Source organism: Ooceraea biroi, chromosome 6, assembly GCF_003672135.1.
Source record: "Ooceraea biroi isolate clonal line C1 chromosome 6, Obir_v5.4, whole genome shotgun sequence".
In the NCBI taxonomy this organism is placed as follows: domain Eukaryota; kingdom Metazoa; phylum Arthropoda; class Insecta; order Hymenoptera; family Formicidae; genus Ooceraea; species Ooceraea biroi.
In genome coordinates this window covers 5,006,967-5,024,923 of record NC_039511.1, presented here as the reverse complement: position 1 = coordinate 5,024,923, position 17,957 = coordinate 5,006,967, and the positions used below count along the sequence as shown (strand labels likewise).

The following is a 17,957-nucleotide window of genomic DNA, read 5'->3' as shown; positions in this document are numbered from 1 at the left end:
TCCAGCCAGGAAAGCCATGAGGTGTTCAATAAACGTCTCTCGTCTGTATCTTGTAGGTGTTCTTTATTCTTTGTAAAATCATACAGCAAAAGCGATCGGATCTACACAGTGTAGTGAAGCGAGATACAAGTGAAGTGAACGTTCGCCGGACGAACGACGGCCGAATCGGGCTTTTAAAGCTCCATTCACCCCGCGGCTCTGTCAACCCTTAATCCGTGGAGCAATTCTTTTTCCGAAGTAAAAGAAAGAAATTTTCTGTCATTGCACATTGCGTAGTTAACCGATCGAAAAAAATATCGATTGAGGATGTTGGATTGCACGTAGTATCCTTACTAAGTGTACGCTTATGATTATTAGATCCACAATTTCCCTTTGATCTTGAAACTTTCCCTTTTTCAAATGGATCGTTCAGTCTCGGGATTCTTGGATTCCTTGCGGTCTGATTTTGGAGGACGGAGGGTTGACGCGCGCCATCGGTTCGCCCGCGAATTCGGAGGTACGTACAGCCTTGCTTCCTTCCTTCATTGCGAATTCGATCGGCCCAAAACCCGACGCGGGGCCCTTCCGTAAAAATCGCTCGCTAAAAGCGCCGCCTCCCCCCGCGGAGGCAGGCGCGCATGACTTAGAAACTTAATAACTTATTCTGACGGAATATAAGCATAATGCAAATATACGTACACCTAGGTCCTAATAAAAACTAGAAGTTCTCTCGTGATTAATTATCCAAAATATATATTACCTAAAATTACTCATCGACGGCGGTGTCGGTGGTGGCAATCAAATGTCCAGCGATGTCAATTCATGAACGTGGTTGATGAAACAAATGCCTTTTATACAAATAGCTCTGTGGTACATAAAATTTGATTTCCCCTACTACAGTATAGGTATAATATATATATATATTTATAATATACATATATTTATATTATATACTTTTATAATAGCTAATAAATAATATATAATCCTTAATAGTTCGTCAGTTAATTTCTGTGAAACTTGCCTATCCGGCGCTTAAAATACGAAATCGCTTACACGTTATATATACGCTCCTCGCATTCGGAATTTAAAAACCACGGTCTCTCACGCTCGCGCGTTCTCTCTCTTTCTCTCTCTCCCTTTCTCTCCTACGCCTCTTCTCTTTCTCTCTCTCTCTTTCTCTCCCTCTCTTTCGCGCTCTCTTATGTCACTTTATATGTACTCTATACTCTTACATTATTAATGATTTACCGTAATGGTGTGTGGCGTGCTTAAGTTACTGGTTGCACTTACTGGTATCACCTGCCGCCAGCGGGGAATCGCGCTCTCCCCGCGGTCGTAACTTTAAAAAGCTTAAAAACCCCGTACTTAGGCTAACGAACGTTAACATCGCGGCGCGTGGCGCCGTTTCATCGAGCCTGCTCTGAAAAGGCGCGCCCTTCGACCGGCACCTTCTGCGCCGTCCTAGGCTGCGCGCGTAAATGCAATCAGTAGCGTATCCTTGGGTCCTTAAATCGTCGGTTCCTCGAATCGCCGTGCGGCCGGCATCCGGCAGGCGGGCTCCAGGCGAGAATATCCCCGGATGTTCAGGTGCACCGCGGATATCTATCGAATCCCGACAGCCGCAGCCTAGCCGGGAGCCTCTCGGCTGTTCCGGCAGCCTCGGAATCCCAGGAACCTTGGATCGTCGAGTCCTTACGTAGCCGGATACGAGTGTGAGACACGATGTCAGAAACACGTGGCTCGAAATGATCGTGCGACGAGGACAGAGGGAACACGTCTGCCTCTGCGAGTGACTTCTAAATACGCGTGTGTGCTGTGTGTGTATGTATGTAATTAAATGCGTGGAAAATTCGCGCAAAACGCGCGCAACACGTGCTCGAGTGCTTCGGGCGTTCGCGATCATTTTCGCCAGTGTTCTTCGCGAGATAAAAACGTGGGGAGGGGAGGGAGGAGTAACAGTAGCGATGATAAAAATGATAGCGAAGGGGATCGGTGTGATCGATGCTGCGTGACGATTATAGCCGTGGTTCGCCATCGCGTTCGTGTCGATGGCGATGGCGTGCGTCGGCGGTTCCCTTAACGATTAGCGCTTTAAACGGAACGATTTCCTGGAATGCACGAATGGGATGGTATATCTCGGGGGAATTTTGATCTTAAATAAGTGCCGCCGAAGCCTGAACACCCGCAGATACACCGATAGACCCACGATAATTACTTAATGCGCCTTAATTATTTTCGCTTCTGCGTTTAATGTGCTCCGATCCATCCGCGTCTACGAGCTCGAGGAGTCATAGATCGATCACCGGCGGGCACGTCCGGATATTCAGGCTCGGCGAGCGTTCCACGCAACGCGTCTACTCGCTTCTATGAGGAGAGAGAGATTACGGCTAATTCTATTCTCGTAATCCTATGTAATTAATAATTACTCGCGCGAGGATAGCACTAAACTTAGCTGTACTTGTTCGCCGTAGCTTCGCTTGCGAATTGAAAACAGAAATCATAAATGCACTTTCCCATGATTTATTTTCTTCTCTTCCGATCGACTACCATCGATCGGCGGGATCCAGGCAAGAAGAAACTCGAGTCTTTAGAATTTTGCAACATTCTTCTACGATCTCTTTTTTCACGTATTAACGTACATCCATCCACGATGAGCACGTCGAAATTCTCAAGCAGAAATTCTCAAATGCGATCAGTCGGACCCGTCGCGGACGGTAGTCGATTCCTCAACTCAACGTTTCTCTTCGTCCTCTCTCGCAGCGTTCTGGTAACAACACCGGCGGCGTGTGCATCTTACTTCCGTGTATACGACGTTCACCTACGAGCGTGAAAACTTGTAAGCCTCGCAGTCCGTTTAATCTCGTCACCCGCGTACCGAGCGGACTCGAACGTCCCTCTTCGACTTATGGCAGCCCCGAAGAAACCCAGCTCTCTTACGTCGGTAGCCCGCAAACGTGGCTGCCGAGCAAGCTGAACATTAAGACACGTCTACACGGAGAAATAGAGTTTCACTATTTTTTTTTCGTTTTCCATTTGGTTCATCTAACGAGCAAACAGTGTTAATTAGAGTTTATGTATATTTTATATAGATAATAATTGTAATAATAATAATAATAATAATAATAATAATTCGTAATATCAATTCATCCCAACAACAAGTTTAAGTTATCATCTGATAGCATTTTTGTTTCTTCCTTCTCTTTCTTTCTCTTAGTCTGGTCTCTCTTCGTCTTTCCTCGGCTCGTCCCTTCGATCGATACTTTCTTCCTCATTAATATATATCTCTGTTTATTATATATATCTTTATTTATTTGTTTTATATATATATGTATTAGACTGATATCAACACACGTATAACATCGACTTGTCTTTTTTTATTTTGTTAAATCAAATTTTTTTCGTGGAGAAGGTTGTGGCTGCTTCGATTACGCGCCGCTAATTACAAACACTCTCTTTATACGCGATTAACGCAAACAAGTTGCCGGACCGCAGTTTGAAAACTTAACGACGATCCGATCAGTCAATTGTCTTTCATTTAGGTTTCGGCGTTTTATCAGTTTAACGTGAACTATACCTTGCGCTTCTCGCCGCATTGCACCTCGTCCTCGAGGAGGACAACGAAATTTCGAGGCTTCATCCCTCTTCGAGCTTCGAACGTGTTCCGTGCCGGGTATATTCGTACTTCCTTTCTTCCTTAACCCTTTCACTGCAGAAAAACCTATCAACGTACTAAGTCCGCGGGACTTGATTCACGAAATCGGTTTCGCCTCAGCGAGAACGGTTAATTGAGAATCCCTGTTTGTTCTTTAATATTCAATATCGTTCAATATTCAATTAATTAATATTCAATTCCTCGGTAGAGACAAACTTACGCGATACCGTTCGCTGAGGCAGCGTTCGATTAATCGATGAATGCGAAATCTTGCTCTCCGTGAGAATCCGCGTAAGTCGTAATGGTTCGATAATCTAAGGATCAACCCTCGCGAATAAGCGCATTTTGCGATATTACCCGCCCGGGAAACATCTGCGAAACTGTCGAAGATTAGCGTGGTATCACGTCTATCAAGACTCTCGAAAACTTACCTCACCCTCGACGAAACGGGAACTCTAGCAGGGAAAGGGATTTCGAGCAGCGAAAGGGTTAATTGCCGCCTTTCGATCTGAATTCCATTTGATTTCATTTCATTTCTCAGGCCTGTGCCGGTCTCCGCCGCATCTTTGGAAGTTTCCACTTCCGGACGGGACGATCGCGCGTATCCTCGCTATTGCTTACACGCATACAGCTAAGGGGCTTAACGGTAAGTTCGCTATACGGACAGCCAGTCCGTGTAATAACGCGATGAGCTGGATGCGGAGGGGAAAGAAAGCTCATCGGGACACAGTTATTACGATGGGACGATAGCGCGTGCTGTGCGCCGAAAGTAGATATGGTCACGGAATGTCTTCCTCTTGTAAAAAAGAAAAACAGGCGAATCCGGGGAAACGTATAAAAGCTCATTCCGCGGACTCTACGCGGAATTTTCCCGTTCTTCCGAAACCGGGATTAGTTTAATAATTCTAGATCTTCACACTGATCCTCCCCATACATCGTTTGCTATCCTGATAGACTTGGACAATTTAATTATTTCTTTGATCTAATTTAGATAACAATCTTCCTGGTGCCACAGAATGAGCCTCTTACCGATTCCCTCGTATGAGTTATCGGGCTGCAGAATACACGAAAATACAAAATTTCTTCAGAATTTCCACAAGAGTAAGGAGAGCGGAAAATGTCGAATGTCTCCTTATGCATTTTCTCATTCAGAATGCTTCTAGATCCTGATAACTCGCTAGAAGTGCGCCTGTTCTTTTTAGGAATCTTTCGAGATGGAGCTCTTTCTCTCCCCGGCTCTCTTGTTCGGTAATAATAATCGTACAAAAGCTCGTTCGCAAGCTCGCGATATGCGCAACGCACATGGCAGTATTCTCGGTAAGTAGTCGTACGATATGATACATAGCGGTGTGTGTGTGTGTGTATATGTGTCGTTCGGGGCCGTCCCTGAGCGGCCGCGGCGGCCGTTAACCCTTCCGCGACGACGGAAGGGTCGAGAGAAAATACGATACCTCGGAGAGAACGACCATTATCTGGGGGGTGAAAACGTTCGCCCCCGCGTCCGCGTGTACCTGAGATGACGTTGACGGACATTGATGTGCTCGCGCGTCCGCCCGATTCGATTTCGCTGCCGGCTGTCGCGAATCGATACAGCCAAATGCACGCTGATGCGTGACAATCGATCCACATTCGAGGATCCGTAGGGCTGAACACTCGGAGATCCGCAGGGATCTACAAGGCCCCGATCCTGTTTGAGGAGCTGATGAAATTTAAAAATTTGTTTTAAGAATTGAAGGATTCACGGACACTTGATGATCTCCTACGAAATCCGATTATCCAGTCTGAGGATCCAAGAATCGTGGAGGACACGAGGATTCTAAAAATTGATGGACTTCAAAGTGGAAATATCCACGAGATGGATTCTTGCTCGGCAAGCGCTTTACTTGTTCGCCGCGCTAATTGATTGGAAGGATGATTGATATTGCGTTTGGCTTTATTACTGTCGTTAATTGAAAAGAGCGATCAATATTGGCGCTTAGCTTTATTACCGTCGTCGCGTGGCGGGGAAGGGACTCTGGACTTTACGTTTACGATTGGCGTCGTATAAAATCGTAGGATTCCGCGAAGAAATCGTGAGTCTCGTTCTCAGTGCGTTATCCGGTGCTTATCGGTATGTTAAGTTCTTATTAGCTCTACAAAATGACGTGCGAGGTTGAAATGAAATCACGACACGATTACGACGGTTGATCGATCATATACGCGTAATTAATTAATTTACATCAGACGAGAAATCGTAAATACGTTTTACTTCGTGAAAGAGTAGAATCAAGTAAAATCTTTCCAATTTGATGTATTTAATTAATAAAAAAAATTGTTAAGCGACGATCGATGATTAAGATCGCGATTTCACTCGTACCTCACGCGTCAGTCGTCATTCGCTAAAAATTGCATGGGATTGCAGTTCGTCATTGCCCTTGTACTCGAAGTAGGTTCCTCGAAATCTCAACCCTTCCTGCCTCTCCGCCGCCCCTCCTCTATAAATTTATTTAGATTACTTGGTACGATTAACCATTTATTTGGTACGATTAACGCTTCTAACCCGTAAAAGTGTCCCGCTACGTCCACGGACGATTACGCAATAAATAATAGGCTATCCTGGCTGTGAGGCCGTACGATCGTGAGTGCTCGGTCATCGTCCCCGTCGTTCCCTCGCTGTGTGAGAGAGCCATCTTCGTTCCATGTGCGATCACTATCAGCGTAAACTGGTGGCGGACACATTTTCCTGTCCCTTTTTCCACCCCCGTCCGCAACCGCTTGACGTCACATGTATGATCCTCAGACCCGGACCCGCTCGAATCCGCCCCGCGATTCCGCTACCCTCGGATCATTAGGTTCTTAGTTCGAATCTTTGGTTTCCTGTTCTCCCGGGTTTTCCCAGATTTTTGGATTTTCCGCGACTTTACCCTTCCCTCATTGCTTTCCTCACAGCCTTCACTCACTATGATGACAAGTATTCTCCTTTCGAACGCAGGATACGATCGAAAGGGACGTACGACCGCGCTCTTTTAATTCGCCGTGCCTTCCCGCGTCGCCATCGTGGTAATCGTCGTCATTGTCGTCGTTATCGTTGTCGTCATCGTCGTCATTATTATCGTCGTCGTCAACGTCGTCGTCGTCGTCATTGTTGTCATCGTCGCCGCCGCCGCTGTTCGCGCGAGGACGATCGGAGACGGCCCCATGAAAATTCCTATAGACGCACCTGCGTGTAGATGCGATGAGACGCGACGCGAATCAGATTCTCTTACAGATACCACTTGGCTATCAGTATCATGATCAGGTGGGGTGCGAAGGTGGCTAGCGACGCGCCGCCTGTCACCCGGACATCGCTGTCCTTGAGCAACACGGTGTCGATCACGTGGATGACACCGTTGGTGCACTCGACATCCGGACGCATGATTCGTATCCACTTGCCGTTCCACTCTAGCTGGTAGCCTGGAAAAAGAAGAGCTGATGATGATTTCTGAACGAGGAATCGCGAGATAGATGTGAATAAATGAAGCACACATGGAGAGCTGACAAGAATGACAATGATGATGTTGACGATGCAAAACGCAAAAAGCTCTCTTGGGACCCGGCGATCCATCGATCCATCGATCGCCGGATCTCGAATTAAGAACTCGATATATCTAAAGAATATCCTAAAATATAACGTTGTGATGTGCTAAAAATAAAAATCAGCGGATTGAACAATTCGATAATTCGCAGATCGATAATTTTAGCAGCGTTCTGCAAGCTAAATCTAAGCATCTACCGCGAGAAAGAGAAAGAAAGAGGGAGGGTAGGGAGGGAGAGAGGAAGAGAGAAAGAGAGAGACCCTTAACATGAGGCGGATAAAGTTCTCGTTCATTGCGTATTTATTATCGTACATTACGTTTCGACGATACGCTCATTATTCTTGCAACATCACTTCTCGAAGTACCTTCACCTCGTACAACAGAGTCCACCGAACTCAATCTTTTTCTCATCCGTGATTCCGTGTTCGAGTACCTCCGCAAAGCTCGCGCGAGCCGAGAAAACGCTTCGGAAATTCGCTCGCAGGCGAGAGCGAATGATCGAGCGGGCACGTAGCAATTAGCGCCGGGGGTAATCAAGGAATTTGCATTTAAATGGTGGTCGAAAGGTGCATAATAAATCGTCCTGCGGTGCCGATGCATACATGCCACACACGCGCGCGCGATCGTTTTCGGTTTTCACGTCAGGATCGTTGCCGCGTGCGATCCCTCGGCGCGTCGCGGTAACACATTTTCTCGTGGCGAGTGACTGGATGCTTCATTTTCAATAACGGATGGGAATCCCGAGGAAGCACAGCCAGATATTCATCATATCGGGTCACGACGACGTGAAAGACCGCTTGTGCGAGGTCGCAGGGGATGGGGGATGCACCGTATCCGCTCGAGAATTTCCTGGACTCTCGCGCTGCGGCTGCGGAAACGGACGTCGCTCTTCGCGACAGCTCGTCCGGAAAGGAATTTTCTTTCCTTTTTTTCCATTCGTACGCGTCTCGCACCTTACGTGAAAAACACGGAATGCAGCGGGGACTCATCGCTCTCGGCGGACCGTTACAAATTAGTCGGCTGAATGGCGAGCTAATGAAATATTGTGCCGTCGTTCGTTAAAATTGCACAAAACCGTTCTGATTGCCCGGCGGTTTCATTAATGTCCGCGAGTGTCGTTTGTTTCCCTCGCGGGCGGAACAAAACGCCCGGCTCGAATCGGCGGGAAAGTGTAATTGGTATCGACCTACATAACAAATTACTCTCGCTTTAATGCTGATGCGGTGGTGGGCAGCTGGCTTGCCGCGGCTCAACGTGCAGCGCAAATGGGATTAACGTACAGAAGTACACACGTGACCGGAGATTACAATATCTTTACGTAAACTGGACAGTCACCGTATTCCTCTTTTTTTATTAAATAATAATTAGTGTTGGATATTACGGAAAAAGCACATTTCTTTTACCGATGCATCTCTCTGTGCACGTATGTCTCTCTTTCTCTTTCTTTCTTTCTTTCTTCCTCCTTCATTACTTCAGATCCTGTCTCATGAGCGAAGGACTCGGTTCCTTGTTTTACGCGCTCACACGTTTGTGCAGTGTCTGGCGACGTACAATAAATGGTAACACGAACCGAGGTGGCTCCTCGGTTTCCCCGCGACAAAGGTAATGATATCCTATCGCCGTTGTTGTCGCAATTAATTTACGTGCAACAATGAGCGTACTGCTCGTCGTAATTAATTCCGCCGTTCACAATGAGTATTGTTGCCCTTGCCGCAATTAATACGCTTTTGTTTCTCGCGCACCGCGCTGTTCGTTTCGCGTCGTCACCCTCTCTCTCTTTCCCTCTTTACCTTTCTCTCTCTCTCTCTCTCTCTCTCTCTCTCTCTCTCTCTCTCTCTTTCCTTCTCTTTTGCTCTTTCTTTCATTCTCTCTCTTTGCCTACTTTTTCCCTCGATTCAGCGACTTTTGATCCCCGTTAAATCCTCCACTGGGATCCACCTGTGACTGCACGAAAATTGCCGCTCGCAGAGTGCAAATGCATCCCGCAGGACATTGAGAATCCCGGTTCTAATTGGTCGTGAAAATCGGAACGGTCTTGGGGTTTTGCGGAGCGTCCATCGTGCGCGCGACGCCTCTTGTATCATTTAACAGGAAGTTCGATCATGGTGCTGTGTGGCAGAGGCTCTCAAACGTCCCTTCTTCGACGACGACGTTCTGCTCGGCGTATTCCAAGTGAATTATAACTTTAGCAGCCCCGTTACTCGGGTAACGAGGGAGAATCTCATTGTCAGATGCGATGGGCTCATTTTGACACGCAGTTTGAGAACGCCTGCGATGCATATAGACTGCGACGCAATAATACAAATAATGCAAAATCAAATTAAACGAAGCATCGACGGCTTGTCGCTAATCTCGCTGAGGACGAGGCCTCGGCAATCCCGCGCCGGGCGAGGTTCGTCTCGAAGGACACTACATTGCACGCTAGATCCCGCTCGTAGATCCCTCGTATGCGTAAGCGCAAGCGTCAACGTAAGCGTAAAAGCTTGGCGTACGATCACTCGCAAGCGTACAGAGACAATCAGAATCGTTGCTCGAAGGCAGCATCCGAGGAGCAATGTTCCAGGATCCAGCCAGCTCGAGACTCCGGGAGTCCGGGGATCCTCCTTTTATCACCAAGAGATTTTGCGACGCACCAATTGGTGAAACACTCTCGCGAATTTTGTGAGAATTTTATTCTCGAAACGAGTTTAAGGAGAATTCTGCTTTCGGCTGGACTATCAAGTTCAAAGGGTACACAGGGATCCGAGCGTTCCCGGCAATCTACGCGGGATACACGTAGATATCTATCCAGCATCCCGGAATCCAAGGATCCAGCAATTAAGAACGAACCCCGCGGAGCGAGTCACGCGTAAGCCTTGTTATCTCGCGCGCACATATTACGCGCGAGCGTAACGCGGTGCGTAAGAGGGAAGGTGTGCACGCTCTCCTTCACGCTCACAGTGCTGCTCGTACAAAGTGAAAGCGCTCGTGTTGTCGCCGATTGGCGACGTTTAAACTCACACTTAGCTCACTCACCGGATGTGTCTATGTCTGGACGGATTGCGTTTTCGTCGTACTTCCCATCTATATGTAATCAGACAGCACCAGGTTTGAGAGTATCGCTGACAAGTCGGGAAACGTAAGGCGGCGATGGTTCCGCGTCTCGCTCGCGGGAACAATCGCGAGGCAGACGCGACAGTTTGAGCGTTCTCGATAGTTAACGTTTAAGCCGAGCGTCTCCGCGAGGGAACGCGCCAGAGTCGAGGGAGGAAACTTTCCCTTCCTTAATGCACTTTGAATTTACACTAGTCTAGTTTACATTTCGAACGCCGGGAATCTCGCGTTACCTCCCGCCGTAAAAATTTGCGCGAGACAATCCGCGGCACTTTGAGATGACGTTAAGATGTCTGCACGGTTAGAAGCTTGACAACGTGTACGCTATGAGTCTACTCACTTTCGCCATGTTCCTTGACGCGAATCTTCAGGGAATCTCTGACTGTCGGCAGCACAATGGTGTCGTTGCTAATTTCTCTGATCTTCGCCATCGTGTACGCATGGTCCGATATTACGAGGTGTCGCTCCAGGATCTGCTTCGTCTGCAAATGAATTAAATATTTTCACAATTAGAAAGTTCTGCTCTGCAGAGTAATATCATGGGAAATAATAAAAACAGAGAATAATGAAAAAATACTAATAAATAAAATAATGGAAATGAGCAAATAATTATTTATAAATGACTGAAATAAATTTGGAACACATTCGCAGAGTCAAGGACTGAAAGCAGTGTTTCAAGACGTAGAATCCAAGGTAAGGAGACTGCGATAAGAAAATACGGAAGTTCGACCGACTGAAGTCGAATAACTTCGAGTGCAAATGCCAAAGAATCTACGTGATGTGCATTTGGAGGGATACTAACATGATAACTGTACTCAGGCATGAAGAGCTTCTTGGTGGTTGACGGATAAGCAACCTTCGCAGAATTCCAGGCGAAATCGCGTGGTGCGAAGTACGTGAAGCGCTTCGTCGTGTCGTTAAGCTGATCGTTGAACCCACGTCGTTGGCCCAGGATGTAGGTCGTGCTGAAAAAGACCAAGTAGAAGCATTCGGCGATTAATTTCACGCCGATAACCGCCGCGGGGATCGCGGTTTTGCGAGAGCGATCCCCGAGAAAGGGGGAGACCGTAAATAACGTTATAATACCTCATCCACACTACTTAAATCGGTTTAATTGAATCAGAGCCTGAGAGTTAAGCACCGCGGAAATTTTTCCGAGGCAGGGATTGCGAGTAGACCGTGGTAACATCGCGATGTTTACTCTATCCGCTTCCCCGGAGCTCACCTTCACGCGCGCGCCTCTTACGGGGTTTAATCCGCGCTCTACTACCGGGGCTTGATCTCTCTGCTCTTTATAAAGCCGCCTCACTCGCCGCCACCCCTCGGAGTCTACCTGCGGAGAATCCACCTTCCGCGGGTATCAATTATAATTTTAAATCAGGAGATAATCCACGGCTTTCTTCGCAGCGCGGAAAGCTGCCGACCGTGTGCCGGGGCACGATTGTTGGCCAGCTATTTGGATCAGCGTGCATAAACAATTTTCCCGCGGAGGATCTCTTCGATCCGCCTTCGTTCTACCTCGGACTTCGAACTCGATCCTGGGATGCCGCGATCTTCAGGGATATTCTCGCGTCCTTGAACCCGACGATTGTTAAACGCGAACTCGTGAGATTCCTGGTCTTTCATGGAGATTTTTTTCTTTGAGAAGCGGAAGGCTACTTCCTGTACGTTGTTTTATGACCCACGAATCCTCGAATTTCTGCGGAAACTCATCGAGATTCCTGACGCGTCAACTTCTTGAACCGATCGCTTCTGGAGATAACTAATAAGATGTGATATTTGGATATTCGGTTTCTCTTTGGGTCACGAATATTCCTGGTCGTCGAATACTCGGGCTTCCGAATTCTACAACGACGCTAAGGATAAACGGGACGGATTTAGAATCAGTAGTACGTTTCAAGCCAGTAATCTCGACGAGTGGGTTTATTTGCTCTTTGCGTGGCGCTTCGAGTGCCGGGCGTTAAATTGGACAAAGGGGCAATATCGGTGCACGGGGGCGCGCGGCCGGCTACAAATTTAATAGGTCCGACGTGGTGCCCTGCTCCACCGCGGAACTATGCAATTCCGGGCGTAAGACTCCACGGTTATAGTTTTTTTTTACGCCGAGGGGGCTCGCGGTAATTGGAATGGGGATTTGTTGCGTTATTTTAATTAAATTCGAACGAGAAGCCGGCTGGTGCACGGCGGGGGCGGGCGAGCAGTGCGGAGGGAGAGCTCATCGGGGAGGTCACGCGCGGATAAGATTTTCTTTTCGGGGGCGGATAAGGCGCGTGGACGCTGATGCACCCTGCAAAGATCGTATCCATAGGCGGCAAATCCTTGCGCGCGCTTGCTCGAGCGTGTTTGCGCAAAAGCGTCCACGTAAACGAGAAATCCTCTTCTGATAAATGTCAACATTTTATGTGATAAAGATATTTATTTCGTAAAAGTTAAATCGCTGTCAGTATGTCATTTTATCGCGCAAATACACTCGAGCGTCTTAGATCTCCTATTTTAGCACGGCAAGAGGAGACAGAAAACTCTGACCCAGTTGCGGCGCGACACGCCGTTCCAAAATCTCCGATTATATCGCTCGTGAAAGTTTCAGAGATCTGATCCGAATAAAAAGTCGCGACGGCGACTTATGATTGATCGAGTCCCCGAGTTCGAGATTAGGTACGTATAATGGATACCCAATTTACGTGCGCGCCTCTGATGTTTTCTCTTAAAAACCGCGCAACGTTCGCGAGATTTTTTCACAAAGCGACCCTTGACGACCACCAGATCGTTTTTGCATGGCGATGAATAAAGATGAGGCGGAGAGGTGGGGACTCACTTGAGCATCGGGTCGGTCCTGAGCTTCTCGAACACAGTGGTGTACGGCACCCCGAGAAGCCTGTCGATTATGTGAATAACCCCGTTGGTGGCGGCGATGTTGGCGGTGATGATGGTGGCGTTCACGCCGCCACCCTCCACGGTGACGGTCTGATTCCCGAACGGGGTTTGCACCACATTGAAGAACAGCTTCTGCTTATTGGCAGCGGTCGACACCTGCAAGAATTCCAGCATGTCTCTGTGAGGGAATGCTCGGCGACGAGGCGGCGCGTGACTCGCGTTAACCGTCAGTCACGCGCGAGCTTTTAAAGCGGTTACACGTTACATGTCAAAACTGCCGCGCGCATGGAAGAGAACAACGCGCGGACACAGAAAGAGAAAGAGGAAAAGAAAAAGACAGAAAAAGAAAGAGAGAGAGAAAGAGAGAAACAGCTAAAAGACAGAATTCCTCACACAGAGCGAAGATGCTAGGCACTGCACAGATGAAGTCGATCCTCCGAAGGCACGCGATCTTAAAGCTGTTTTAAGACACATCACGCGTTTAAGAGATTTCCAATTTTCGCAATTTTGATAATGAAAATTTAAGCTCGACAAACTACAAATTTAATGAATGAAATAAATTTTGTAATTGCGGAAAGCGATACTCGACGCGAACGTTGAATGCGGAGCAAGCGACACCTTTGGAGAATCGGTGTTAATCGATTTCGTGCACAGAGAGCGATTTCGCGCACACAAATTTAACTCGCAACCAAGGAAGATCGGGAATTAAAAGTTATGTGGGTCGAATTTTTCGCACACTGGGATGGAATGGAGAGGGAAGGGAAGTTTCTGCTAGGCAGGTAGTTAGGCACGAGTTTCTCGTGTTCGCGAAGTTGTGCGATTGACTGTGCGTGCACACGGTCGCGAGCGCAATCATCGACGCGCCAATAAATATCACGGAGAGGTCTGAGGGGGTTGCCCAAGTCTGCGAGGAAAGCCGGCAATCACGCTTCAAAATTCGGCTTCATTTGGAATCAATCATGCGGCTGAGAACCGCATTCGCCCTCCGAGACGCCCACCCTCGTGAGGAATAACACGCGCTTTGAAAGGGCAACATATTTCTTATTCCGTAATTATACGACGAAGGGCGACGTCAAAGGAGCGCCATCAGCGCGGCAATCTTCGAAAGAAAATCGCATAATCGCAGGCGTCCTCTTCTGGGGGACGCTTCCGGAGTGCGCGATCCGCTTTCCCAGGCGGGCGCGAAATTTGATCTTGAGAGACGGTCGCGAAGACGACGGCGCGATCCGGCGTATGATAGCGATGCGAAACGAATCCCTTCGATCCGCTGGATTATCCGGTCGACGCGGCGTACGTCGCGCTATAGTCGGCGGTGCGAGCTTTTAACTTGCAAATATCGTCCGGATTGCAAATCGGCGCCCTCCACCTTGCCCTCCTTTCATCCCTCTTCTCTCTCTCTCTCTCTCTTTCTTTCCTTTCACTACGCTTTCTCTTCCCTCATTCACTCCGTTGCTGATGTCGGGAGAAACAGCTCGGTATGGAGAGCGCCAAGAGGCAACGATCCCTTTTCTGGCTGATCCAGCTCTCATGAATTTCCCGGCGTGCACTCAGAGCCACTTCCGGTTACTTTCCTGACGTTCATCCGCGCGCGAGATCTTCTCTGCTGAGGATAAGAAAGAGAGAGAAAGAGAGAGGAAGAGAGAGAGAGAGAGAGAGAGAAAGAAGGAGAAAGAGAGAAAGAAGAAGAAAGGAGAGAGAGAGAAGAGTGTCCCAAAAAAGGTATAGACACTGACAAGCAGTACATCCCTGAAGGAATTTGATGTCAACTTTGCTTTAGTGAAATTGCGACATAAGACTCGAGGAAGTATCTCAAAGTAAAGAGATTCAAGGAAGCGAGATAATACCTTTAGATCCTAAATTCTGCATTGTTGAATCGTTACGTATCATCATTTCTGCATCGTTGAACTGGTAAAGCAATTCCCAGGGAATTTATAAATCTACTAGATAGGATTCGATTAAAAATTTCGTCGAAACAAGAAGTATCACGTACCTTCTTGACTACAAAAAGTACATTTATCCACTCTGGCGAAAATTTAATGAGCAATTAAAACGTGATTTATAAATTTATCACGACGTTTTTCAAAAGTGGATCATGAGTAAATGAAACATTTCGTTCTCCGTGACCGGTTTACAGTTTTAAGCTACTTTCCGCTTTAAGCCGAAGAGCTCTTAATTTTATTGAGAAAGAAGGAGAAGACTTTTAAGCGATCGTTCTTGATAAGCTTAGTACTTTCAATATGCCCACGCAATTAATTTCTTATCCGTTCAGCTTTTTGGCGTTCGCCATTCTCCACAAATAACAATTAGGCGCACGAGAAGTTGTAAGAAAAGTTTATTTGCACGAGAGGGAACGTCGAATAGGTTAATTATGAATGAGTAACGGAATAAAACTTGTGGCAGGAACAAGATAAAGACGGCAAACGAAGCAAAAGAAATCACGATTGGCTTGTCTAACTTATAGATAGCGAATGTTCCATTTTGCGCTCAGACTGAAATCCATTTGGAAAATTTATGTACGTATCTCATTAATATCGAACAATCAAAATCGCGAGTTTATCGAGGAGGATAGTCTGATTTAAAATTGGGGATTACGTTGTGACTACGTAATTAAAATATAAGATCGAGATTGGGAATCAAAAAACCCTGACAATCATAATTATGAAAATTGAAGAGAAATCTAGAGAGATCGAGCTCGTTTAATATGTTTTTAACTACCATTCAGTTACGAACATTGACACGATACCTACTTAAATTAATAACAATTCTGATTTAAGCAACATCAATTATAATTCCATACATCGAGCCAACATTTAAACTACAGTCGAGTGCCCTAATGTATACTTCATACGCGCGCGTCCTTAAAATATGAACGTGGAAAGCGAGATACCGACGAGAAGGGATCACGGGGGAGTGCCGGGGTGAGGGCATGGAGAACAGTTTCGCGGCGATATCGCGAATAAAATTCAATTTTACGTCGTGGCCCCCGACGCGTTTCGCGGTGCCTCCTCTTCCGGCGCAGTGCTTTATCATTTCATCAGCGTACGGGCGGCTCTTCCGAGGCGTACGCGCCGCGGGGGCATAAAGCATGAAAGCGGTGTAAAACATATCTCGGCGATAAATTGGTGCGCGGGCACACACGCGGTGCGTGCGGTGCTTAATGCAAATCGGACCGGATAAAAAGAAAAAAAAAGACAACAAAAAGGGAGACACGTGCGTGAAGCATCGTCCACCCGCGTGCGTGCGTGCGTTGACGCACGACATATTTTTCCGCGGGGGTTGTTGGCCTTATCGTTATCCTCGAACGGTGGTTATTAATTATTTTCTCTCTCGATCCGAGCGTGCACGCGGCTTCGTGTAAACCGTTTCCGTTGTGAACGCACGGAGTTACCATTTCGAGCACCGTACGAACGCGTTGTGCCTGTATATAATGTATATTTTAGCTGGGAATCGGGAATCTCCGGACACCTGAAATCCAGGGATTCAGAACTGACACAGCAGAGGCGAAGGGCTGAAATTTCCTAATCAACGACCGGTCACGCGGCGACGACCATGCGAAAATGTCATGCCGCACGGAAACAGCGTTGTTCGCGATTAAGAGCGATTTACCCTTTGTTTACCATGATTAATATATACACCGTTGCGCACTGCATGAGGCTCGGTAGAGTCAATATTGGTACGCACGTCCATGCGCGCAGTAAATAACAGCGATATTACCGATCGATGCGCCGTAACTACCGGCAATTAGCGAATCGGTATTAGCGCACCTGTTCGTAGCGCTTTTATGATAATCCATTCGTAAATTAATTAGTACGCCGCCTCGACCTGTCGCTTCCTCCTCGCGCCGCGCCGCGGGCATCGTGACTCCGGCACAATCGAATTGCCTAGTCGAGATTTTCGCTTTTCACGCTTTGCCGATCCACCTGACGAACCTTGCAAAAACGTCAAAACGTTCGTCCACGCTTCGTGACTTCTCAGCCACCGTGTACGGTGACGGTTTACATCGCGGTTGATCGAATTACCGCGATTCGAGCGATCGCGCGACGTTACGACCACCATATCCTTTTACCTCTCGTATACGCCTGGCCAAGTATTTATTTATAGTGATCGAACGTTAATTTATTAACGACCGAGCGGAGTAATTAAAGCCAACATCCCGTATCGGCGCTGCTGAATGATTGAAGCGGCTGGATGGATATTGAAGTGTAATTAGCTGTATCGGAGATTTCGCGTAATTGCGTTCATAGCGCAGGATATCGATGTTGCGAGCGGCGCGGCGCGATCGAGATATCGACGCGCCGCGCGAACGCGATAGATTTGTAGCTAACCGTCTCTAGTAATTGTTGTAATTATTAATTTTGCGAAACGACGAGTGTGCGCGCCGACCTCCTCTCGCTTTCTTTCTCTCTCTGGCCGTCGTTGAGCTCGTAAGTCACCGGCGGCGGTGCTTTTCTCGCGCGAATCCGATTCGACGGTGAATTAATGCGCGCGCGTTACCGAGCTGGAAACGCTCGTTTCGCGCGATCATTCACTCGGCCTCTCCAATGAGAGGATTTCGATATCCGCGCGCTCGAAGCCGCAGGATCGATCTGCCCCAATGACGGTACCACCCGCGTAATTTAGAGGAGAGAATCTTTCGCGGGCTTCTCTCTTGGATTTTAAGGCGAACGTATTCCTTTTCCATCGGAGAGCACGTCGCATTCGACGAAATTGCTGCGCTAAGTTTCCTACAGGCGTCGCAAACTTTATCCGGTCGATTAGTACCTTGCGAAAGCGGCTTGTTAATATTCACTGTTATTTGAAGCTCA

At 47.5% G+C, this 17,957-nt stretch overlaps 1 protein-coding gene across 7 annotated transcripts in view; it reads right to left on the bottom strand.

Annotated features, from left to right (window-relative positions):
* Positions 1–46: 46 nt before the first annotated feature.
* Positions 47–17,957, bottom strand: part of LOC105281967 (fasciclin-1) — a 230,834-nt gene continuing 212,923 nt past the window's right edge. For 5 of the 7 annotated variants that reach the window (XM_011343574.2, XM_011343595.3, XM_011343578.2 and 2 more), the window contains 5 exons: positions 13,094–13,308; positions 11,081–11,243; positions 10,619–10,760; positions 10,201–10,248; positions 47–7,063 (listed from right to left, as the gene is read on the bottom strand). In XM_011343574.2, coding sequence (XP_011341876.1) covers positions 6,873–7,063; positions 10,201–10,248; positions 10,619–10,760; positions 11,081–11,243; positions 13,094–13,308 — 759 coding nt within the window. In that variant the 3' untranslated portion in view covers positions 47–6,872. The remainder of the gene's footprint in view (positions 7,064–10,200; positions 10,249–10,618; positions 10,761–11,080; positions 11,244–13,093; positions 13,309–17,957) is intronic. The other 2 variants (XM_011343604.2, XM_026970368.1) reach the window with 1 other exon arrangement.